General features: G+C 39.7%; 1 protein-coding gene across 1 annotated transcript in view; it reads right to left on the reverse strand.

Moving 5' to 3' along the window:
- DSCAM (DS cell adhesion molecule) overlaps positions 1-26,879 on the reverse strand; it is a 476,303-nt gene that overhangs the window by 71,332 nt on the left and 378,092 nt on the right. The window contains exons 17-20 of the mRNA XM_087758597.1: positions 22,378-22,618; positions 20,577-20,723; positions 18,656-18,811; positions 9,837-9,970 (exon numbers count right to left, since the gene is read on the reverse strand). Coding sequence (XP_087614723.1) covers positions 9,837-9,970; positions 18,656-18,811; positions 20,577-20,723; positions 22,378-22,618 — 678 coding nt within the window. The remainder of the gene's footprint in view (positions 1-9,836; positions 9,971-18,655; positions 18,812-20,576; positions 20,724-22,377; positions 22,619-26,879) is intronic.

Raw genomic sequence — 26,879 nt, forward strand, 5'->3', positions numbered from 1 at the left:
CATTGCAAAGAATACCCTCCAAGTGTTTTCTGGAAGATTCTGTATGTGTTTGTATTGGGAAATGTATCTCAAACATATAGGACTTCATAAGAAACCAAGATATTTGGCCTAAGTGTTTTCCACTGGGAGGTTTTGAAAACTACATGACCAGAGTTGGGAGGTTGCAGTCTATGCATTTGTGGAAGAGAGGAAGGAAATCTGGAGAGTCTGATTCATGTCATTTTTTCTACTGAACAGAAAACAGCCACTGTAATACACCCTCACTGGGGAATCTGACTATAGTTTTTCCCTCAATATGGTGCTCTACAGATTGACAGAAAAAGGTGCATACAGATGTGAGAAACGGATGAATAGTCTAGTCACTACTGCTGCTACTGCTGCTGCTGGTTATCCTATCACAGGACTGAGCAGACAGAATATACATGGGAACAGTATCTTGTGCAGATATCATACACCTGTTGTTTAATGTGACCACAGCTTAAACCATGTAATTTTTTTTTTCATCTTAGTGCGTTTAAACCAAAAAATGAAACAAATATAGAAGTCTAACAGACTTAAGAGTATGTTTCCCCCAGAAAAATAAGTATACCAAAAAGATCAGTAACCATCTGCCCCAAACAGTCCCAGATGTTGGTCAATTTCCAATATCAATTACATTTTCAAGTAAATTGACTTGGGTTTTGGCCAAATATGAGATCGTTTCTTTCTTCATCATTACTTCACATCTGTTCATCTCCCCCATCTTCCAAATCCAAGTGTTTCACAGAAATATTTCCAGGCCAAGATGAATCTTTGCTGGGCGTTTAGCTTTTGTATCTTTCTATATCCTTTGGAGAAGTCCAGAATTGTAGATTACAGTTTTCAAAGATTCTTTCGGACACAGGTCACTACCAGGTACTGACTGTAGGGTTTGCACTGTGAGATAACTCCTATTCATCACCCCTGTTTGAGCATTGGGGTTGTTATGTGTTCTGGTTTGTCATCCAGCTAATCCAGGTAATACTCTTATCATGACAGCATCATCTGGGATCTTTGCAGGAACATATTCACTCCCTTCATCTGGTCCAATGCCATCTTGCTCTGGAATTTCTTCTCCTTCCAGTCCTCAGGCTTCTGGTAATTTGGGACCTCAGTCAAGGTGGGTTTAACAGAGAAAACATACCTCTTAGCAGAAGCCCACAACTAGCAACAGTTTGATCAACTAACATTTCAAAACTATTGCCAGGGTTCAAGACCAGAGAATAAACTGGTTCTTCTTATCAGAAAAGTAGGTTTTAAAATTTGTACCTGGGTGCTTTGCAAGCTTCTTGTCATATTTGCCAGTCTTTGGGTGCTTGTGCTGGAAAGTGAAAGGCAATCTGAAGTCTTCCTCAAAAAGAGTTTTACTGTGGAGCTGATCACAGTTTTGTTCAGGGGCTTTGGGGAGCAGCTTCACAGAGGTATCACTGCTCCATGAAATTCACTTCATACTGTACAGTAAGCGATTTGGTGTCAAACAGAAAGAACTTTAAAAGCCTGGCAGAGATATGACTACTGAGCACTCAGAAAACTAAGATGGATATGAAGCATTTAATCAAAAGCAAGGGAATTCACATTTAAGAATCACAATCCCTCCTGTAATGTGCTGAACAATTATGGGTTTGGTTTGGTATTAACAACATGTGTATTGAATGTCATGCCCAAGAGAACCCAGCAGTAACTTCGTGCAGCACAGACAGCTTTTCAGAAGAAAACAGTAATGATTACAGTTTGGGTAATGCAGCTTTTCTGGTGGAGAAACCATACACTGCACAGACACACATAGAGCTAAAGAGATATACATACCTTTGCAAAATGCAGGACATTGTCAACTGTGGAGAAGCCAGTCCACTCGGCTTAGACAGGAACACACTGCATCAGTGAAAATGTTCCCCCAGAGTAGCAGACACCTGTGCCACACTTCCCTTTGCTGTGAGGGTGGTGTGGACAACAGGAGCATGTGGCAATAACAGTGCTCACAAGCCAGCTGATGAGGGGGCCAGCAACTCTGCTCAAGACTGCATGTGGTGATAAGAACCTGAGTCACGCAACACAAAGAAGGAAGGACAGCGGAAGAACATGCTCAAACAGCTAGTGCAAGGTAGCGGTCAGGATATTAGAAAGCTAAAAGTTGTGACTCCTGACAACAGGAAAAGTTCTGCTCCACTTGCAGGTCTGCCAATTCAGAATATGTGTAATGCCCTGGGCACTGGTAAGGATGAACAAGACCCATCAGAAGATTCATTAGAGCCATCTTAGCCTAGTGTCTGCACAAAAGGAAAAAGGCATGTGATTGTTATTGGAGACTCCCTCCTTCAGGGGATGGAGGCGCCGATCTGCCAACCTGACCTAATATCTTGGGAGCTTTTTGCTTGGCAGGCTATAAGATCCAAGATGTGTAGAGATATTGCCAAGGCTCATCCAGCCCTTGGACTATTTTCCATTGCTTCTTTTCCATGTGGGCACCAACACTGGCAGGGGCAACGTGAACCATATCAAGAGTCACAACAGAGTTCGGGAGATGAAAGTGAAGAACAGGGGCGGCCATGTGGTGTCTCCTCAAACCTTCTGATGAGGGAGAAGGCTCGAGCAGAAGTGAGTCAATTGATGTTGCAGGGTTGGTCTAGCAGGGCTTTGTCTTCTGTGCAGGACCTTGAGGAATGAGAGCTACTGGGCAGGGATGGGATATATCTGGCAAAGTGCAGCAAGAGTACCTTTGCAAAAAGGCTTGCTAATCTAGTCATGAGGGCTTTAAACAAGGTGTGGTTGGGGAGAGTTACCATAGTAGAGAAGCAAGGGCACAAAGGGGCAAAACAGATGTGTCTAGGAGACAACACTATAGAAGAGGATCTCACTTTTCCCCTGTAAGAGCAGCACAATTTAGGATTCATCTCAAATGCCTGTACACCAATGCATGTCGCGTTGAGAACAGTAACTGGAAGTCTGTGTGTAGTTGCAGAGCTACAGCCTCATTTGGATTATGGTGACATGGTATGATAGCACTCATGACTGATGTTCTGCAATGGAGGGATGCAATCTCTTCAAGAAAGACGTGTAGAAAGGTATGAAGGAGGGCGTGCACTTTGTGTAAAGGAGTTTCTTGAATGCATGGAGTGCTGCCCCAGGGCAGGTGACAAACCAGTAGAGAGCTTATGAGTAAGGATCAGATGACAGACCAGTACTCATCGTGTTGTAGTAGGTGTCTGCTACAGACCTCCTGATCAAGAGGAGGAGGCAGATGAAGCCATCTTTAAGCAGCTGAAGAAAGCCTCACAAGCACACATCTTGGTAATCATGGGTGACTTTTACCACATTGACAACTGCTGGAAGGGCAATGAGACTGGAAGCAAGCAACCTAGCAAATTTCTGGAGAGTACTGAAGACCATTTCTTGATGGAGGTGATTAATGAACTGACTAGTGCAAATGCTCTGTTGAACCTGTTGCCCACAAACAAGGAAAAACTGGTTGAAGATGTGAAGGTCTATGACAACTTTAGCTGGTATGACCATACGACTGGAGTTCAAGATCCTGAGAGGAGTGATCCCATGGGAAACTGTCCTGAAGGGCAAAAGGGATCAGGACAGCTGGCTAATCTTCAAGGACAATGTCCTCACAGCACAAGAATGATCTTTTGCAACGTATGGAAAGTTAAGCAAGCATGACAGGAGGCCAGCATGGAAGAACATGTAGATCCTGATTGAACCCAAACACAAATTTTTTTGTGGAGGACAAAAGCAAGAAGGGTTTCTTTAAGTACATCAACAGCAAAACGAAGGCTAAGGAGAGTTTGGGCCCATTGCTCAGTGAGGCAGGGTATGTAGCGAAAGGAATTTGGAAAGAGCTAAGGTACTCAATGCCTTTTTTTTGCCTCAGTTTTCACTGGTAAGGTTTGCCCTCAGGCCTCCAGGTCTCTGAATCTTCTTGAAGAGTATTTGGGAGTGAAGCTGTACTCACAGTAGAGGAAGACTGAATTACGGAGCACTTAAGAATCACTTCATTAGACACACAGAAAGCCATGGTACCAGATAGGATGCATCTGAGGGGGCTGAAGGAGGTGTCTGATGTCACTGTGAGGCTACTCTTGGTTGTATTTGAAAGGCGATGGCAATCAGAGGAGGCTTCTGATCACTGGAAAAAGGCAAATGTCACACTTATCTTCAAGAAGGGCAAGAAGGAGGATCTAGGTAACTACAGTCTGGCCAACCTAGTCTCAATAATATGAGATGGTTACTGAGCAAATCCTACTAGATGCCATTTTTAAACACATGAAGGAGAGAAAGGAACAGTTGATATGGATTTACCAAAGGTAAATCATGCTTGACCAACCTGATTGCTTTCTATGACAAGGTAACTAGCACTGTGGACAAGGGGAGGGCGGTGGATGCTGTTTAACTTGGATTTAGCAAAGCCTTTGACCCAGTCTTCCACAGTCTCATTATCACCAGACTGGTAAAATATGGGCTGAATAAATGAACAATCGCCTGCACTGCTGGACTCAGACTTGTGATCAGTGGTGAAAAGTTCAGCTGCAAGCCAATAATTAGTAGTATCCCTTGGGGATCATTTTCTGGGACCAATACTGTTTAATAACTTAATTAATGACCTGAGAGACAGAACAAGAGTGGACTGTCAGCAAGTTTGTGAATGGCCTGAAACTGGGGCTAATACTTTATATGCTGGAGGGCAGGGCTGTTGTTCACAGGGACCTAGGCAGGTTGGAGAAATGGGGTGACTGGAGTCTCATGAAGTTCAAAACCAGCAAATATGAAGTCCTGCATCTGGGATAGAATAACCCCCTACACTAGAACAGCCTGAGGGCTGACTGTGCAACAGGCAGCTCTGCAGAAAAGCAAGTCTGGTATTAGCAACTCTACGCTCGTAAGAGTGTAGCCAGTAGGCCCAAGGAGGTGATCCTTCCCCTCTACTTTGCACTTGTGAAACTGCATCTAAGTACTCTGTCCAGTCTTGGGATCTCCAGTACAAAAAAAACTCCATGGACATACTGGAGCAAGTGCAGGACAGGGCTATCAGAGGATGGTCAGGAGGCTGGAGCACAGTGCATACATAAAAGGACAGGCTGAGCCAGCTATGTCTATGAGCCTTAAGACGAGGAGGCTCAGGAGAGACTTTATTGTCTTCTACATATACTTCATCAGATGATACAGAGGAGATGGACCCAAGCTCTTTTTGAAGGTGCAGGGTGGGAAAAGTTTTGACATGGGAAAGTCTGATCAACTGGGGGAAAAAAAATTACCATGAGACCATGGTCAAATATTGGAACTGGGGCCCAGAGGGACTGTGGGATCTCCATGCATGGAAGAATTCAAGATTTCACTAGACATGTCCCTGAGCAACTTGATGTAATTAAACTTGCTTTGAGAAGGGGGTTGGACTATGCAACCTCCAGAGGAACCTTCCACCTTAAATTCTATTATTCTATGGAAGTTTAAAAATGGAAATCCAGGTGGCCAAAATATGTATACAACACCTGAAACCAAACACTGGCAGAGCTAATGTGCAACTCTCTGAGAAAGAGAAACACATTAGACTGCCATCAAGATGTTTCCTAAGTTAGATGGGGAAAGGCTCTAATAAAACTGCTATGACATTTTAGGCCATTGGCAGTATTGTATGTCTTTCACATCTGAACGCTTTCTATGCACAGTTGCCCAAATGAGTTCTGCTTTTAGCTTTCACTATCAGGAAATCAGAGAGTGATAGAGAGGTCATCTTATTCCACATCTTAATATGAGTGGAACAAAGACAAGAACCAAGTGACAATGTCCTCAAAAGGAAAATCACCAAGGAGAATGGTGTCCATTTATTATCCTTTTATAGTGCAGTTCTATTTACATGAATCCTTTCCATTAATCTCCAGGCATCCCATGGCGAAAGCAGAAGACTGATGCACAATTTAATGACCTCCTTTATTGGAAACAGCAGGATAAGCCTGTTTAATATGTTTGCTCCTATTAGTGAATGACTGACCAACAGATCACGCCCAACAAAACCCCAACAGCAACAATGACTGCACTTTTCTAATCAACAAAGCAAAATAGATTTTAATATGTTTATTTATGATTGAGTGCTGCCATACTGTTTGTTGACACCCGAGTGATATAGTTGGTCTATATGTCTTCAGCTCTTAACCTCTCTCTGCTTTCCCTGCCAGTTCTAATGCTTTCTCAGCCCTTCCTGTGCCAGGAAATCCTGCTTCTTAACCTTCATTCCCCTGCCTTCTTTCTGTGTTGTTTTTCACCTGTTCTGAGATTAGTTTCCCAGGTTGGTTAGCCATTGCATGCTTTGTGCCACAATGACTTTTTCCGGGCACTTTCTGCCATCTAAATTTTATTTAATCTAATCCCATTGATTCTTCCTTGGGTACTGTACTGATCTGAATGCAATAAGAGGTTGGTGGAGGTTTTTTTTTTTTTTTTTCCAGAAATCACCTAAATCTCATTTTCTCTTGCCCTTGTAAAAGCCCTGGCAATACACATCTACAACCCAAGGCAGCAGGTGCTGGAGCAGGCACCTAAAGCAGATCTACCCACAGCCAGGTAGGAGCCGAACCACCCTAGCTTCTTTGCTAGGATTCAAAACATGTGCAATGTCTATGGCACCACTGGGAAAACCTACACTGACAGGATGGGATGGCAGCCTGTGCTGCAGCTGATAGAACCGCCTGTTGCTTCCCTAAGGCCTGGGCAGAATGAGCGTGATGAACATCCTGCCGGTACGCTGGGGATAAGCACACTTAGAAGGAAGCTGACCAACATGGGACCATTACAGGTGGTCTTGAGAAGCCAGCTCCTACAAGAACTCAAGTGAGGTCAAGAACTGTGGGAATATGGGCTGTGAGTTAGCACCGAAGATAATTACTTTAACTTAAATTCTGGTATGTTTTGTTTCTTACATTTGAAGAATGAAGGACACATTAAGTCATATTTCTGTATTTTTTTCTATATTTTCAGAATAAAAAAGAGAAAGTTCTGCCTAATAATGCCTATACAATAATATAGGCACAACATTTAAACAGTAGGACATTGCATCCTTGCTTGCTCTTGGCTAGAGAATAGATTGCAGTGGAGAATAATTTTTATTTTTCACACATTAATCATATTTGTGGCTTGAAACATCCCAGGCAAATACTGTCCTTAGGACTCAAAACATTTAAAAAGGAAATGTCTGCATCCTTCTGTACAAGGACAGCAGAAGTTTTAACAGCTTCTGCCCTTGCAAAGCAAACTGAACTGTGCAAAAGGCAGCAAATCTTCATCTTGTAATACCTCAGGGTCATATGAGGGTTGTGCTTTGTAATAAAAATATGCACAGTATGACCAGCAAAGTTAATTTGTTTTCCTGTTGGTGACTTAAACACCAAAGCAGTGTTCTTGTGTAAAGGACTGCCTTGTTAGCCCAAGTGTCTAAAGTGTACTGCATTGACTTGTTCTCAGTATACACATACTGCTGCAAAATGCAATCTGCAAAGAATATAACCTTCCCATAAGCCTACCTTTACCACTGTCCTTTTCTCTTTCTCCTCACTCACTTTAAGACCACTTTCTCTGTCAACTACTTGTCTCTGCCAACAGTGAATCATACAAGAATTTCCTTGGGATATATAGGCTGTATCTGCACAGGAGTGTTAACACTCAAGCAGCTCTGCAGACTTGTTTCATTGCAAAGCTAGCTCTGAATAAAATAACTTTTTATTTCACAGTCCTTTTAAGGGTAAAAGATAAAAAAGCATTTTGTTAGAAATAAAGGTGGGGGAGTGTGTCCTATATTAAATGTGTCCTGAGGTCTTGCACTTATTTAAAGATGTCCAACCTGGCTTCTGGAAACTGACCACTGGGTGTGATCCCTGCCCCACTCCCCACACAGGACTGATACAGAAGACCTGCTCTGTAAGCCACCACTCATGCTGATGTGCAAAACACTAGTGAGAAGTGGTACAGGGACCGTCCCCATAGATACATATTGTACATATATGTACACATATGTGTATGTACATATATATATTTATATGTACACACACACATACACCCCTTCATGCACACAGGTAACAACAGGGTAACTATACATGTACACATTAACAATTAACAGAAAACACAAACACCTCCAAGTGCCTCTACCTTGGGCTAAGGTATACAGTGATACCCTCACATCATGCCATAATGAACAACACAAACACATCGCAGTTAAAATTCAGTACAGGCCAAGACCAGCAAAAAGAGTAACTATTCTTGTCATTGTCCATCACTGAGGTACTCCAAAAGGTAACCATACAATAAGCAGTCTTAAAAAATAATTTTGTGTATGAGAGAACTGCATATTAGAGAAAAAAATTTTTAGCCGAGGCTGTTTATTTTCCTGGTGATGTAAACATACAAAAAATTGTTGCTAGCAAAGCCTGAGGAAGAAACACTGCAGCTTTGTGCATGGTAAGCAACCAGCAAGAGCCAGCAGCACCACCTGGTGTTCTCTCCAACCCCCTAGAGAAGCGCTTGGTCCCCACTGGGATCACAGCCCTAGCAGCGAGGTCCAGTTCTGTAAAAATCCGACCTCTTTAACCCACTGTGTGCCATAGAAATGCATGAACCACGATGGAAAAAAAATCTCTGGCTAGTTTACATGTAAACGGTATGGTCAAGATAGTTTGGTTTGCATGGCTATAATTATTAAATTAACAAAGTTAGGAGTCAGTAGTCCCAAAACATAAATGAAACAAAGATCTCCAACCCTTAGCTTTGGATGTGACTCATAAACCCTGCTTATAGTTGGATGTATCAGTTTAAGCATAGCCATCAATGGACGTGTGTGCTTTGCCCCATCTCCCCTTGAGTACCTGCAGAATTAGTTCACTGGCTGGAAGAGTGGGCTGGGGGAGGCCGTGTCTGCCCGCAGGGTCCTGCTCAGACATACCCTCAGGCCTTCTTCTCTCTCAGCCAGCTTTGAAAACAAGCCTGAGGCACTTTTGGAAATTTCCCTGCCAAACTCCTCTTACTTCTAGAACAATATTTTCCTTGTCTATTAAACTAAGATTATATTTTGCAACTTGCAATGCTACCTTTGATGGGAAGTCCTGCTTAAAAACTAAATCCAAACCTTGGATAAAAACTAAATAAGGACTTTTTCAATACATATTAAAATAAATACACATGGGTATTTACAAAGAGCAATTGGCCCTTGTGTTTAAAGATAGCTGGATTCCTTTGTGATTCAGAGACAGAGAAAGATACCTGATATTCAGTTCTATTTTTCTCTTGTCACTTTCTCAGCATGTTGACCTAGAGTGGGCAAATACTCCAGGCACAAATAAGTTTATTCACAAGCAAATATGTTCTTTCATAAGTCATTATGCTCCTTCATGCATGAATACCCAAGCCAAAAAGGTTGGAACTTCGATGAAAACAGAAGTCAGATTCAGCAATTTGGTATATAAATACACACCTCCAGCTACAACAGGGCTCTACATAGCTTGCAGCCAGTCCTGTAAAAGGTCACTGAGTAAATTCTAAAAAAACCCATGCCTTAAAAGATACTCAACTTCAATTGTGAGTTTTGACATGATTTGTTAGTCAGCACTCTGCAATAAGTTTTAAGTACTGCAAAAGTTTTATAGGTGGGAAAAAAACAAAACTAACTCTCAGTCACCCCATAGTCCCAGGGTCCCCTTTCACCCTTGCTTAGAGGAAAGATAAAATGGCAGGAAAGGAAGTGGCAAAGAAAGCATCAAGCACTGAGCACCTGCAGACACCCAATTTCAGCCTCACAAGTCAGTGCTTCCCCTCTGCTGTTGCCCTGTGGGACTTACCGTGGGGTAGGGGTGCGAGCAGAAGACAGTGTATTTCCGAATGATGCCATTCAGCTTGAGGGGAGGGAGCCAGGACACAAAGACAGTGGAGGCTGAAGCTGCAGCTGCTTTAACACCAGCGGGAGGACCTGGAACTGGAAAACCAAGATGTGTTAGAGTGGCCCAAGGCAGGCAGGCAGTCATCCTAGTGTAATGGAGGAGCAAAAAGGAAAAGTGGACTGTGACGCTTTGGTAAGTGTGCCCCTGTGGACCAAGGCAGACACCCTGTGTTAGGAAGTAGCCTCCACACTGCCCACACCAGGGAAGAGGATTTGGAGGGCTGTGCCCCCAACCCTAAGAGGGGAGAGGCTCTGCTTCAGAGGGCCTCAAGGCAGAGGTTGCCTCTGATGGTTAAACTTTTGTGAAGTATCACCCCCAGCCTGCATGCATGAAAATATGTTGGCTGTGGCCAGTGAAAATTGCCAAAAACCATATTATTATAAATTGTCAATTTTGAAGACATAACTTATGCCAAATGATTATTCGCTGTATAAATAATACGCATGTGAACAGTTTAATGGACACACACAGTAGAGCTGTGAATTTAATGAAGTGGAGAGCAAATGAGCTGTAGTCCCACGCAGTTAGCACTGCCTGACGTGACCCAGGTCTAGCTAGTGGCATGACATGTGAGCAGACATATTGCCACGTAGGCTCCTTCCCTCCAGCCTTGCCCTCAGCAGCTCAGACCTCTATCTGGAACTGCAGTATGTGAACACATATCTATTTCTCTAATTACAGCAACTACCTATATAAGCCATTGAAAACTGTCACAGCAAAAGGGAAAAAAACCCTCCTCTCTAAAACCACATGGAAAAAACTTCAGCCAGGAAATGCTAAAATCTTTGTACATAATCTTAACTGTATCTCTTTGCACGCTTGCATTTTGAGAAAGACTTTGATTTCATAAGCATATGTTATTTTTCAAACACATGTTACACTGTACAATGTTCTCCAACTTTGGAAGCGCTCTTATACTAATGTGAAAAAATTCTTGCATGCTAGAATACCACATTATACATAAGCTGGTACTTAAACAAAATAGCAAGGGCTACATTTAACATGAGAATAAATTGTTTTAAAGTTTCCAGAAAAAACCCCACCTCTTTTGTCAACGGGAAATTATTTTAAAATATTTTTAAAACCCTAAAAATAAATAATTTGAAATATATTTTTAATACTGCATGTGGAAAATATTAATTTTAAATTATTAAAACAGATATGTTGTACTGGAAATTACTACATATGGTATTAAAGACAAAGGGAAACATTTTGATGGACTCTGTTCTCTGCAGAACTTTTGGTTCATGAAGAATCTAATATTTTTGTCTAATTTCAAGCAAAACAACCAAAATATTAGAATTTCCAGTAAAATTACCATTTCAGTGCTTGATCAGCTTTCTTTAATTTCACAGAAAAGAGTTATTGTGCAATACAGATTGAAAAACCCTTGTCCAGCAATCTGATCTTCGTAGATGGATCCTTAATCTTGGTTCTACCGCATTTAAGTAAGTAGATATTATGGTGGTAAAAAACTTTGCCTATAAAGAGAAGCCACACAGCCTAGGGTCTAAATTTGCTTAGCTTTGTGGCTAGCTACTTCAGGTTGTAAAAAGCATATAAGGAGAACTTCAAGTTTATATCTGTTCAGGTAGTACTGGAAGATGTAGGAAAACTGACAGATAGGCACCATTCAGTGCACCATTTCTGAATATGCATTTTCTATTTATAGTGTGTTGAGAAAGTTAATAAGGCATCAAGTGAGAATGTCATGATTATAATTGCATGCAAACCCAGCCCCTTGCTGCAAAGGGGCTAATTCAGTTAGCAGTTCTATCCATTGCAGAGTAAATATTGATGCTTGACAGCGTTCAACTTGTTATTTATACCCAGCTCATTAGAAATGCTATTTGCTCCTGCTGCTGAAGAGTGAAAGCTAGCTCTCCAGGGTAATTACTTAACCCACGGGAGGATTCCTTTACAGTTAGTAATGTTTTCTGGAAATCACTGCAAATAGATGTATGAGGTTAAAGTAATTTATTGTTAAATTAGGGTGTGATCTATAGGGACAGTTTCTGATGGTAATTGGTCATGGCTGTCAACTGCTGATGGATTAACTCAAAATTCATCTAGCATTTTCCAGTCAATGGACATATGTGGAACATATTGCTTGTCATTGGACTGCTGTATTTCTGTCTAGCATATAGACCAGCAGAAAGAGGGGCTAGAAAGAAAGTCAGGAAGTCATATAGTCAAATTTCTGAAGCTTCTCTAATCCAAAGACCCCTCCGCCTCATTGTAGAGGGGTCAGAATCAGGCAACAGTTTTTGCAGTAGTGCCAAAATTATTCTGAATGTTCATTTATTATTCCTCTTTTTGTCTTTGTTTGCTGGGTTGTGCATGTGGAAATGACTGTGTGTGGGGAAGTGTTTATATTTTGATATCAAGAATTCTGCAGACTGTCATCTGATGCCTTACAGACCACCACTGTCCTCTGTCCAGAGGGTAAAGTCATTGCTCAAACTCATCCTCTAGACCTAAACAAGATTATTTTGAGTTAGTTCAGCATTAACTGAAACATTTGTTACTAAACATGGGTTCCTTGAGTATCTGAAGAAGTTGTGGTGGGGGAATGCAGTGCCTGCCTTATCTTGGAGAGGAAAGACGCCAGTCTTGCTATGCTAACTTAAGGTATTTTCTCTCATTGCCATTGCATCCCGTAGCCTTACTACCTTCAGTCATTATGAGACAGCAGTATCAGGAGACCTGGACTGTCTTATTGACTTCTCCAATAAATCGTTATTTAGCACACTGATTCCCACAGATCCCAGCAAAGTCAAGCTAAATGTGCACAATACCAGTTTCTTTTTTCCATAGTCACCAGGGGTAAAATAATGGCAAGAAGCTGGAGGACAACAAGGGCTGAGCACAGAGAAACTGAGGACTGCTTCTAGCCATCTTTGCAACCTTCCAGGGAGCAGATATGGCAAATTTAAGATCAAAGATGGCCTCATTCTCCAGCTAGCAAGGCTTTGAAAGACACGGAAATAGCATGCTGCTTTCATGTGAAGGAGAACACTTTGTATTCTTGACAGTGCAAGTGAAATGCTAACGCAGAGAAGGCAATTATACTGATATGACTAGTCCGGGAAACAGCATTTAGATGTGCTGGATAATGGGGAGAAGCTCCAGGAACTTTCTCATTCCCCTTTTCATAAACAGAGAGATTATCACAATTTTTCTTCACAGTACTGAACAGCAGGGAGGCAAATGCACAGAGTGCGGTGCATTTAAGAGCAATATCACCAATATATCAGAAAACTGAACCCTGCTCCATAACAGATTTTTAATTCTGCACCACACAAGAGTATCTTATTGACTGTTACATTTATGGAAAACAAAACAAAATAAGCTCCCGACTGCTGCCAGTAGTGCCTTTGTTCATGTAGATATCCCACCTACAATTTAGACCTATGCTAGCCAAAATACATTCATATGCGCTGTCCACCCCTCATTCACTCTGAACTGGCTTCATATTAGTCACACCATTTCTACCAAATCTTGCCAGTTTCACAAGGGGAACATTTATTATTCTGTACCTTTTTTTGTTAGTCAAAAAAATAAAATTGGAGATCTCTGACAACAGAAAAAAATACATTAAGGGGTCATTAAGGGCAATTTTCCATCATAGCACCCAGGTGATGAACTGCACAGCCATCCTTACCAGCTGAACGAGCCCAAACACAGCTCTGCTCCAAAGAGTACTGAACGTGCACTTGATTGGATTTGTCCTTATTCATTTTAGAATAAATATAAAGCTTTGTCAGATGCTATTTGCACATCCATCTCTCTCAGGCCAACCGCAGGAAGCTTGGTGTCCAGAGACGGAAAGGAGAGGAGGAAAATCTCTCTGGATTCAGGCAGAGTCTTACAATGAGGCTGCAAATGGGTTTAGTGTTATTCCTCCTTCCTTCCTGCAGCTAGTCCCTGCTGCTCCCTTGCTGCAGCTTTCCTCTTGCTCTGAACGCCGACCTCAGTGGCAGAGGAGAGCTGGAAGGACAGCACTGCTGCACTGAGCAAAGTCTTCTGTGATATACAAACAGCTTTCAGTGCATAAGAAAGTGTTTTCTCAAAAGAAACTGATACGAGAGAGAAACATGCATCCTCGTGCATCACAGAAACCCCAGAAGCAACCTTTGCCAAACACTCAGTAAAAAGCAGGGTAGGGGACAAAACCACAATGAATTCTTAAAAATTGGGCATTTCTGCTTGACTTATTCTTCTGCCAGGAGGAACTTCAAGAAGAGCAGTTTCTTTTTCTGAGGCTAATGGGGGAAAAAAAAGCTAGACAAAACCCATAAATATGATCACATTGAAAGGAAAGCCAAATTGCCAGTTGCAGGAAGCTTTCTGTGGGAGGGGGCTCTGGGGCCCGTGTCCTCCGCATGCCAGTTCCGCCCAAGGTCAGAGGCGTTGCTGCCCGCAGAGGTGCTGCGCCATGTGTTGGGCACATACAGGGAGCAAATTCATTGTCTCGACCACAGTTTTCTCATATCGCATTTGCAGTGCCAAAACTGAGAGGTAATTTGTCAACCGCCCATTGCTACAGAGCGGAGTAGCTTTTGAAACTGTACTTTGAATGCAGCGAGGAAGAGGAATTTGAAGAATTACTTTAATTTTTAATGATTTGGTAAATTAAGTCCTCAGGTGAAGAGGACAATCAGCTTATCAGAAACTGTAAAGTGGAAAGGGTAGGGGACAAAATCACAAAGAATTATTAAAAATTGGGCATTTCTGCTTGGCTTATGTTTCTGCCAGGAGGAACTTCAAGAAGAGGAGTTTCTTTTTCTGAAGGCTAATGGGGGAAAAAAAGCTAGACAAAGCCCATAAATATGATCACATTGAAAGGAAAACTCATTTCCTATTATTTGCTAGAGCTGTTCCCATTTCCTAAGCTGATCAGCAGCAGTGTCTGACCTCTGGTGTCTAAAATCAGTATCAAGCATTAAAAAAAATCGAACATCAACTCATTTCATCCAGGCTGACTGCTTCACTCCCTGGGTGTTACTCTTATTTTGCTACACTGGAGATTTCAAGCCTGCTAGAAAAATTTTGGCCTGATGTCCCTAGCTGAACACCAACAAAGAAGTCACAGAAGGCTGTGATCTGCCTTTCAACAGCAGCAGTGGAACATGCTTCACCATTGATTTTACAAAGATAAGTTTCTCCTAATGTAAAAGAAATGAAAAAAGAAAAAGAAATTAATGGCTTGATATGGCCTCATAGTAATAACAATGCGGAGGGCTTGCTAGCCACTTAAAAATATCTCACATATACAGATTTTATTAGAGGAGGGTGGAATATCTTGTGTCATAATTTTAGCCAGAGAAGGTCTAGGAGCAGAGATATAAGGTTTCCAGATCTAAGCTCTGTTAAGGTTGCAATTATTAGTATTTCACAATGCTGAGGGAGTGTTCAAACTAACTTTAGGGCAAGATCTTTTAGGTTCACTGAAATTAGTCCTACTGAATAATCCTCTACAGGAGCCTCTTTTCCTTATAAAACTACAGAAGAAATGTCTGTTCTTTCTGAGGAATGAGGCACCTGTTAGGTACATATAGTTTGGTAATGTGAATGCTCTTTTATCATTTAACTTCCACAGCCTTAAGGATATTTAGACCTGGGACTTTGGTTTTGGTTTATGTTTAACTGCAGCCCTTTATGTATTCCACTCTAAACCTTTACTGCCTTTAATAAAAAGTTGTGAAGCTGAAGCAAAACATGAAATCACTGTATCTTCTGGAAACACCTTTTAGTTTAGTTTTCTGGACAAAAGATTTAATGAGTGGAACCACGGCGAGGCATCAGAAAACATCTGAAAAGGTTAGTCACACTGCCTCGGGGTGAATTATTGCTGAACTGCCAGGAGGATTAAAGATGAGAGATGAGCCTTTGCACAGCAGCGAAACATGGTCAGAACCTGTGTGCTTCCTGTCTGATCTCAGAAAGGGAGAGAGCAAAAGAGCCACCAAGAATTAGGGAGAAGTAAACTCGGAAGAGGTGAGTTAAGGGAAAAAAAAAAAAAAATTGGGGCTTCTGATATTTCAGAACTGTTTGCAAATTGGAGACAGGTCACAGGAGATGGACAGGTGTATGTGTCAGGGAAGGGAGCAATGGGCACAGTAACCCTTCAGACAGGAAATACTGTTATAAAGCAGCAAGTTATCCATCGCTCTCCCTGGCCAGCAGGGCAGAGAGAAGTACTCAACGCACTTTGAAGCAAAAGAGATTGTATTATGGTGGATCCTTAACTGGTACAGGACACTTAGGGAGGCTTTGGAGTCCACAACACTGCAAATTTTGGAGAAAAGGTTAGTAAATATCAGTGATGGCTGAGATGATTCTGATCTTCTTTAGAGCAGGGGAATGGTCTTGGTGAAGCGTCAGCAACCTTTCAGGAGCAGTACACGATGTTTTTACTGTCTGCAGTGAGAGACAGAGGTACTGCTGGTACCACTTCTGCCATCTGATCAATTCCAAAAGCTGAAGAAACCTCTCACAGAGACAACATGTTACCCGTACCCAGGAAGTTTTGGTAGCTTGCAGCTCCTATCAAATTTCTGACTCAACAGAAACCAGTGCATGGCATTCCCAAACAGCTGTTAGGATTTCTCTGGCATATGTGCCATGAAGTGCTGACTCAGGAGTCAGGGGTTGCCTCTAAAGGATGGCTTTTCAGAGATTTCTTGAGGAATGCTCTTTATTGTCCCCTGACATTGGACTGGCTGGCCAATTTGACACATAAGGCAGCAGGCTGCAACGTTGCTCAAAGGCACAGACAAGCAAGCACATTCTTGCTGTCCTCAGGGGTGCTCTGACATGAGGGTGCTCCCTGAGACGAGCCTCTCCCTGAGCTCCTGGAGCAGTGTGGGACAACCCCCCTGTTTGCTGGTGGCTTAAGTGCCAGTCCGAAGGCTCTGGGGTGAGTGCCTTTGTGTTCAGAGACTACTCAGGGAAAAGTTGCCATGCTGGGATCGACTTGACAAAAAGTAACTTGAAAACACAGCAGGTGATCTTACAGTTCTCTTATTTTTTAGAATTTTCTTTGAAATAAAACCATCTACCTCCAAGCATTGGGTGTCTCAGAGCATCTCACTCAGGACTTAGGTGCTCCAAAGTAGTTGCTGAAGGACTTTAGGGTGGGATCAGCATGACCTAACATTCAGTGTTTAGGACACACAAGTCTATAGCTGAGCAGATTGTCCTTGATAGTTTCCAACTAGGTGCGGTACCTTGAGACAGTTTTAAACAGAGCTATTATTGCAAGCTGATGGAGGATATCAGCGATACCTACATCTAGCAAGTACAGGAAGTAGACCTACATTAACCAACATTGCTATTTGCCTAAATTTCCTCAAATTTCTCATCTATAAGACATTAATTTACTTTTTTTCCTGTTAATTAAACTTTGATCAAAGCAATGGAAACTATTAAGCACATGAAAATAGAACAAGGAACAAACAACTCACTTGATAATATAAGAGAAAATTTTAGAAGTCCAATTTTAATTTATACTGCATCCCCTGGATACAACTACAGTTGGGACCAGGTGACCTTACAATGTATGTAAATTTTAGAATGAGTCCCTTAATATATTATTGGAAAAAAAAAAAATAACATTTATCAGTATTTTTTTTTTTAATTGGCAAAAAAATGCCAAACATACATCAAGTCAGTTAATCTACTGAACCTACTCTCTTGGCACTTTTGTAAATCTTATTACAAATAAAAAAATTGACAAATATATTCATATCTTCATGAATGACCAGTAAACTGGATAAGTCATAAAGAAAAATCTATTGACTAATTTCCTTGAAAAAACATTGTATAACTCACAGGAGAATTTACCAATCAAACATTATTCAAGTAATTGCTAGGACTGTGTGCATTTTTATTTCTGCCAAAAAATTCTTGATCCAGATTTTCAAAAGTGTTTAGGGATCTAAAGATGTATTTGTACATCTCATGGGGTTTTCGAGGCATTAAACAGGTTAGGGACAAAACTCCGCCTGAATTTGAAATTCTAGTCCTTGAGAAATAGATCAATATGTGGCATCCTACTGAGGCAACCTGAAGTGAGTTCCATAGTTAAAGTTACAAGAAAGTCATTATGAAATCTCATGTGTGTTTGTGTGTGTCTGTGTGTGATTAAAAGTTTCTTAAACTTTCAGCATTAGGACTTAAATTTTCCATGCTTTGGTCTATGAACAAAGGCAAGAGATTTTTGTTCTTCATTTTGTTTTTGAGGAAAGAGGTGTTTGGAGGATTTTTTTTTTTTATGTATACTGAAAAAGATCTTCTTAGAAGCATGTAAGTTATATAAGATTGTCCCAGAATAGTCTTCCTCCTTTCCCCATTTTCAATCACTTTGAAAGAATTAACTCAAATGCTCTCAAAATTCTCAAATAAGATCCTGAAGTATTTGGGAAAAACAAAAAACCAACGAAACAAACAAACAAAAAAAGACAAACTTGCTCAGATCATTAGTGTTATCTAGAAACTTCTGGCTCACCTGAACTGGAGTCTTGGAACTCAGATTGTTTTCAGTCAGATTGCTTTCAAAGCTGTGGGCGTGTACTCCTCTCCACATGCTCCTAACTCAAGACCTCCAGATAGAAATCTCACTCTGAATGCTTGTATACAACATTTGCACTATTTTGAAAGCCTGAGACATGCAAACATTTTGTGGAAGTGGGAATGGAAAATGTTTTACTCCTTACCATCTTCTTTAGTGCGGGTGAAAATTTGTTCACTTCTCACTCCGTCTCCAGCTCGTGTAAAAGCCAACACCTGAATGCTGTAGTTGGTGTATTTTTCCAGGCCATCAAGCTCTAGTGATGGCTGTGTAGTAGTGACATTCTTTATCTCTCCTAGCTCTATCAAATAAAAAGGAAACTGAGTTATTGCCAAGTTCAGCCTTCTCCCAGCTATTGATACCTACTGTGGAAATCCTGGGGATTAGGGAGTACAGCAGAGAAGTAATGCTTCGTTATTATAAAATAGAAATGAATTATAATAAATTAAAATAAATTCCTTTGTGTCCTGACTTCTTACCATTCAAAGCAGACCCAGTTTTCATTTTCAAACTTTTTTTGCAATTTTTTTAAATACAGGGAAGAGAATTGGAAATTTCTACAAGTAATAAGATTTTTCATAAAGAATAGATAACAAGAAGAGATTATTGCAAAACATTCCCTAAAGCAAAAATGAGAAAGTCAGTTATCTTCATAAAGATTTTCTGGTTTTGAGAAAGACCATTTCTCATGAGGAAAACCAAAAAAAAGGCCCCTTTATTTTAAAATATGTAGCAAGTGCTGCTGCAAAGCACTTGATGGCAGTAATACCAGCTAACAATAGGTTTAAAAACAGTAAAATCAGATTTACTTGCAGAAAGATGATGCACTTCATATGAATCTTTTTTGCAGCAAGCTAAGAAGTACAACCCATATGGCAAAAAAGCTTTAAACATATTTAGGGCAGCAAATAAAGCTGAACAAATGAAGAAAATCCAGTTTTGAGCACTGCGTGAACATCATACTTTTTCATCGTGTTATAGGACATCACATAGGAGCTTAGACGTGCACTGATAATAGTCACATAGGATCTGAATCAAAGACTACAGGCAGCACTGAAAACATTTAATTTTATGTCCATCATGTCTACATTTTTGTTTTGTTTGCTTCTCATATATTTTTAATCTTTATTTTTAAATGCACAAAGGAATTGGTGGTTTATTTCCAAAGATTTTTGACTCTAACATTACCATCAGTAACAATGGGCCTTTGGGTTACATTTCCACTCTGAATTCCCCTTGCCACACTAACAGAGGCCAGGATTTGCATGACAGTTGCATACTACAGTGTACTACGATCCTGATGGATGAAAGCAAAAGAAGGGAGACAGCTCATTGCCCTAGAGCTGTGAAAATCCAGCAGGGCAAACAGGAATAAAGGCATATGCATCTCAAACCTACTAATATTTAATTTACAAGAAAGGGCCATACATAGAATTATCATCATATGATAAATTGCAGTTTAGTAAAGTATCTCGTTTCTCCTTTGATCATTTCACTCATTCTCTGCTCAGTAGTTTATTTCCTCAGGAATTATGCTAAGAGTACAAAACATAAGCACAACAGAAGAGGCTGGCATGAAAATAACAAGCCTTTTCCAAAAATGTTTCCTTCTTTTGCCCTCAGCTATGGAGATGAAATGCATCCTGTCAAAAAATAAGCCATAACCTCTCAAGTAGGCAACTAGCTAAGCAAGCAGATAACCAACCAAACTAAAATAAAATACAGGATTGAGCAGGTATGTTCTAGGTTCATATCATCATTCTTTATAAAAGAAACCTGCTGGACTTTGAAACTGAGATGAAATTTGCTCAGGTAATTTTGGGTGCTATGGCAGACCTATGGAGTGTTGCAAACCCATGGTGGAAGCCTTCCCCAAGGACCCATCCAGGCAGCTTTGCAATGCCTGCTAGTCTGTTAAAGCTCTACAAAAAATGGCTTCATTCACAGGTAGATGAAGCTTTCTCTAAACCAAAGAGAAAAGGAAGTACAATGCCTTCACAGCAGAGAGTAAATGATATAAAGGCCACATATGGCTTGTTACTTGGTAATTGCTTGATTTCTCTCACCTCCATCCAAGAGATTGGCCCAGTAGATAACCCTGAATCCTTGCAGAATCCCATTCAGGGTTTCTTTTGCCAATGTTGACCAAGAAATAGAGATGGTTTCTGGTGATGTGGCAGTGGCTTGCACGTTCCCCGGAGGGCAACTGGGCACTGGAATAAGATAGTCACCATTTTTAACTCAATGAATACAACTCAATGTTTACCCTTCAGCTACCCTTTCAATTTCCATTGCTATCCCACCACATGTTATTTAATTAGCAGTTACACACTGTTAACAATGCAAAACCTTTATTCTTGCTACAATCCACATGTTTCTGTAAGTGCAGCTGATTTCCCTGGAATGACTTCTGATGTACTGCTTCCCCACTTGCTGACTAGTCTTTTAACAGTTTTTTTGTTGTTTCTTTTGAAAGAGAAATGTGTCCTACTGCTGAAATATGCAGAATATTCTGTAAGCAATTTAAATACATTTTTTTAAAGTTTGCAGCCAAATTGCCATCTTTCTGGCCAGTTCTAATGTCCCTTTAAAATTGGTGGTGGGGGAAAGCGGGCACTTTAAAAAATATTGGAACAAATGTTCATAAAATATTTTCACTGACATTTAGAAAAATTGGAAAAAGTCAGCCAAATCTAAGGCATTTTCTGTTGGCCATGTAGTGTCAAAGCAATACAGTAGTATTAGTATTTGGCATTGCTTTTAAAGGTCATGATATCTTTAATTCTGAGAGGGATCCAAAATTGAGTTATGACCAAAAAAAAAGTTGCCAGGAAAAGTAAGCATGCTGGAATCTGAAGAAAAAAATACTATTTATTATAATACAAAATATATGCGCATGTGAGTATACTGCCTTCCGAGGTCTTGCAGTGACCTGTCTAGGCCTAGAAACATTTAGAGTAAATGGGAAACACCAGTCTTCCATGAAGCGTATGCCTCAAAATCTGTAGCTCTTGAGAATTTTAAATGTGTGCTACTCCTTTTCCCCCATGTTAAAAGTCAGATTCGTAGCTGGCACTGACTTCAGTACACTGATGTCAATTTATAGTAGCTGAAAAATATGACCTACACTATCCTTTAGGATTATTATTTGCTGTTATGCTCCTCTAAAATATTGGGCCTCTTTATGGATACAGAATCATTCTCTTTTTCCACTAGAGGACTCCCTCTCATTGTTTGAGAAATACTTTTTATGCGGTTTGAAAAAAAAAAAAAAATCTTAATTGTTCCTTGGATTAGACAGGTTGAACTTTGTCTGAAATAACAATGATTTTTCTCTCATTAGCTCGGACTTCCTTAAAAAAACATACCTCTATGCTGACAAGATAAAGCGTTGTGCAGTACAAAAGCTCTAGGTTTCACAGCAACTTCATTTGAAAACAAAAGAAAGCCAACAAAATTAACAATATCACTTCACCTTTCAGAGTTTCACTTCTTAGCATCTCAAAACTATGGTGAGATCACTATGAAGCTATCATGAGATCACAAAATTTGCAAATATGTAAACACCAGAGCAATAGGCTTCTTAACAAAAGCTATGGTCTTAGTCAATGTCATTCACAGCAGGATATATCACATTAGTAGAGTTATATTTATTTACCTGGATGATTCTGCATCTCTTTCAATGCAAATTGCACATGCTCATTGGCCAGTCTCTTTCCATCCAGGTGTCTACTGTATCTAACACCTGTAAAGTCTGGTCTTCTATTACCCCCACTATAATAATCACTAATCAAGCAATAAATGTAACAAGGTAAAAAATAAAGAAATAATAATATGTCCCAGGATAGCTGTTTGCCTAGGACCTACCATCCTCAAGAGTAGTGGTGATGATTTCCTGAGAAGAAGGTCCTATTCCAGCCCGGTTACAAGCCTGGACTACCATGCCATACTGGGTGAATTTTTTCAGGTTATTCAGCGTATAAACTTCACTGTCCCCAGTGGTATCAATACTGATGATGTTGAACTGGAAATTGCCCCCTGCACTGTACTCCCGATAACCTATCTGGTATCCACGAATAATTCCATTTTGCAAGTGCTTCTTTGGAGCCTAAACAGAAAATGAAAGATTACACATTATTACATGTCTCTGAAGTCAAGTTGTTCCGCTTAAAATTTTTGAAATTTTAAAATTTAAATTAATTTAAAATTTAATTAATTAAAATTTAAAATTAAAAAGTCAACATTTTTTTCCTACTGAATGCAAGTCTATTTCTAGGTAACAATTCAAAAATACTCCCTGCACATGAAGCAGTAACTTTTTACAACGTTATATAAATTTCAGGTGCAGTTTGTTCTAATTTGTGCATTCCTGTGCTAGAAGAAAGACCTTTAAATGGTTCATACACAGAAAAATCTGATAAGGAGATATTCTTGAGTTATTATTTGAATTTATAATGCTTTGTTCTCTTATCAGGTGAATCAGTCAAAGTTGAGTTGGTAAGAGTATATTTGCATTACAGGCCTACCATTCACTACTAATTGTGTTTTTGCCAGAAGCCCCTACCATTCACTCGCTAAATCTTTAGTAAGGCATTTACCGATCTGTTGAAGGCAGTCACATAAGTTTATTCAGCTAGATGCATTAGGAAAATTTTATGCTGTGCTTTGAAATATGCTTCTGTTCAGTCAGTGTGTAGTGTGGAAAGATGATTAGATAATGAGTGCTGAAGGCAATAATGAATTGGAAAGCAGGGATTTGCATACTGAATAGCTACTAAAACAAGGTGTACAATATCTGGCATTCAAGAATATGGACAGTACAAAATGGTTGGCCATAATTATATACTGTATTTCTCAGTCACAGTGCAAGATTCTCTGTACCTGACTAGTGGAAATAATTTCTGTACTCTGCAATATAAAATGTAGTCTAGAGTAAAAAAGGATTGGCAACTCAGGGAAAAAGCCTATTATTGACAGAAATACTTATTAAAATTCCATTTAAATAGTACTGGACTAATTTCAATATGTGATAACGTTCCTGTCTGATTTTGTACGTATGTGAGGTATAATTAGTATAAACACTTTAGGGCACAGTTTATAATCCACGGACAAAAAGCTCTTTCAAATTCTCCAGACCTCTTTCAAATTCCCACCCGATGCCCACAAGCTCATTCGTTCCACTGACCCATAATAAAGGTCTTTGTGACGCAGTTTATCAGCAATGAGTTAAACCAGCAGAGGCAGCAATTTCTGTTGTTACTACATCCCATTAAATCTATTGAGGAACACATTCTCAACAAGAATATTCTTTTCTGCCACAGGACCTGTCTGTTTCAGTGAGTTTATAGTCCACTGGACTAAAGTCTCACTGGAGCTAATAAAACCAGCATGGGATTTGCCTTTCATCCACTACCAACAAATCATTGCTCTGTAAAAACCATCACCCTCTATGTTTTTAAACTGTATCACTGGATGGATCTGACTGATTGAATTATGTCTTCAGATGCTTTATTTTTTTGCTCCCTTTTGCCTTCAGAAACAGAAACAAAACTTGAAGCAAGGATATAATTTCCACTGTAGTACTTCAGCTCCTCTGACACCAATAAGCTCTCTGCAAGTGTGGTGCATGTCCATGTAGGTGACTGAATTAGGAGATTCAGGTCTTGAGTGCCTTGTAAGGCACACCGCAGGGATTAGAACTGTCTTTTTGGAATCTAAGAGTATAATTGTTTCCTGTTTGAGTATTTCTGTGTTTCGTTGTCAAAAAAAAACCCAACTTCTTTAGAAACACGTAGGTCTTTTATTATCAAGACACTTTGTTTGCAAGTGCATTACCTATTCTGAACAACTGCATGGCTTCATGATCTTTAAATGATTGCAAAAGATGGGGTTTTCTAAGCTGGACTGTGGGATGGAAACTAAGGTCAGATTTTTTTTTGTTTGAGATTCAGATATCTTCATAATATAAAGCTGTTTTATTCCTTCTGAGAAGAACATAACTTTACCACATTTAAATAATTAAATATTTCAGGGTGAATTCTTTCATTAGTTGAAGGATTTCAAATTCTGTTACTAGCCATAGCATTTTGCACAGCTCATACATTTTTATAGGCATTGTCAGTGTTGATGAGAAGGGGCAAAAAGACTGAACTAACATAATCTAAACATTTCAAATTGCATAAAGGACAAACAGTTTGGACAAAGCAGCAGACAACTCAAACAAGTGTTATTACAGGGAGGACTGCTTTCAGACAATGTTGCAGGTCACTGTCTCTTTTCTAACTGTGTATGAGTGTGGAGGCACCAATTTAATCATGCCAGGTCATCAGTTCTCTCCATCAGTGTTGGATTCCATCACAGCTTGTCAAATCCTCAACAGTCTGCATGGAGATTTCTTGTCTCAAACATTAGCATGCACACTGTTGCACGTCTCAAGATCTAAAGCCTCTCCTAGTTAAAGGCTGCAACTGGAACATTCCCATGAGTTACCGTGGGTGGCTTTTGAACAAAAGCTGTTGCCACAAACACACATTGCACATTGAAATCACAAGCAACATGCATAAAACATACACCACATAATGTAGTGCATTTATTGTTTTGTGAATGGCATACACTGCCTACTGCCACATACAGCACACATTAAGATGCTGTATGTACGTACACTACATATATCATATGGCATGTGTATATATCATGTATCATACACATATACATATATCATAAGGCATGCACTGTATAGCAAGAAAAAGTGACCATTCACCTTGTACATAATAGGTTACAGAAGCATATAGCACATATATTGGAACACATATATCATACTGTAAAACAGATGGAACATAATGATAAAACTGAATCATGCATTTACTACGCATTGAAATGTTCTCAGAGCAGGACTATAACCAGAATAGCCTCTTCACTGAGAATTCTGCAATTATATACTTTCTCATTTTGAATTGGAATAAAGTGGCAAATTTTGCAGTTTTCATGAAACATCTTTATAATTGTTTTAAGGTCAAGGAAATTTTTTCTTTAAATAAAATATCAACATTTTACCTTTTTTTTTCTCACTTTGAAACATTATACAATATAAAACAAGCTCAAAGTCACTTCAGAAGAAAGCATTGAAATGCTCTGCTCAACAAAACTTCGAATGTTCCTTGTTAGTACTATCTAAATGCTTCATTTTGGATTGACTTTTTACACAAATAAATCATATTTGATATATACACCTTCTTCTGTATAGACACATTTTTTTTTGGTAGAAAATTCAGTAAAGCAACATTTGTGCATGGCTAACTGTTCATGGGGCAAAATATTGTTAATCCTGTCAGTAGTCATAGAACATAATGAAAAAGTAACTTTCAGTCCATGATCTTACTGCTTACCTCATAAAATCCAATATTTGTAATGTAGGGTATTTATGACTTTTGTAAAGTATGACATTTTATAGTTGTGTGCATGTGTATGTGCATAAAGAGGAGAAGGAATATTTCCCATGCCTAAATTTAACAGGTTCATTTACCTTGTAAAGTACTACGAGAAAAAATAATTAATATTTCCATGCTCTTTTCTAAATGAGAATTCCTGTTTCATTCCCATTCTCTCTGAACCATTTTAAACTACCAAAAATGCTTAGTATTATTTAAAAATTCAATCTGAAACTCAGTGTTCTATGTGGACACATAGAAATGGGATTAAATAGATCAGAGACCTATAAAACTTTGCTTAACTAGGATTTTCTAAAAGTGGGCTAAAAGAAACTTTAAAGAAATTAATGACTGTAGCAAGCTGCAGGAAGAGAACTTAATACAAGATGAAAGATAATTGATGTATTGTTCTCTGCTCCTTTTGCTGTTATTGACACTGTCTGTATTTAAATGAGGTTTGCTAACTTTAAATAAAACTATGGTTCTCAACACAATCCCTTTTGTATAATGTCACCATGGCAAAAGCTCCACATGCTTCCAAACTAAAAATGATCAGGTTATTACTGGGTTTATTTTCTTCCTTTTTTGCCTCCATGACAATATACGATTGATCTCACAGGGTATTTCTTTATTCTTAAGTAAGTACTTTGTATTGCACAATGCAATGAGTGCCTTCTGCACAGCAGTGCATAGTAGGAACCTACCCAAAAGTCAGGATTCAGCATGGGACCGAACTATAGTATGTCTGTGGGACCATCTTAAAGTACCTTGCTGAGTAATGGACTAACACTTCTCTGGACAGGAGAAAACTGCAATAATTCAAGGTATTAAAGAGTGTACTCCTGGTTTGGGACTTCTTAATTAGGGGGAACTTCTCAATCAGCTGTTACAAATTGTCATTCAGGAAATAATTCTTCCAGTAAAGGTGGGACTATGCAAGCA

This window comes from Nipponia nippon, unplaced genomic scaffold (assembly GCF_047370975.1).
Source record: "Nipponia nippon isolate SJK-2023a ecotype South Korea unplaced genomic scaffold, ASM4737097v1 scaffold_2, whole genome shotgun sequence".
Lineage (NCBI taxonomy): Eukaryota > Metazoa > Chordata > Aves > Pelecaniformes > Threskiornithidae > Nipponia > Nipponia nippon.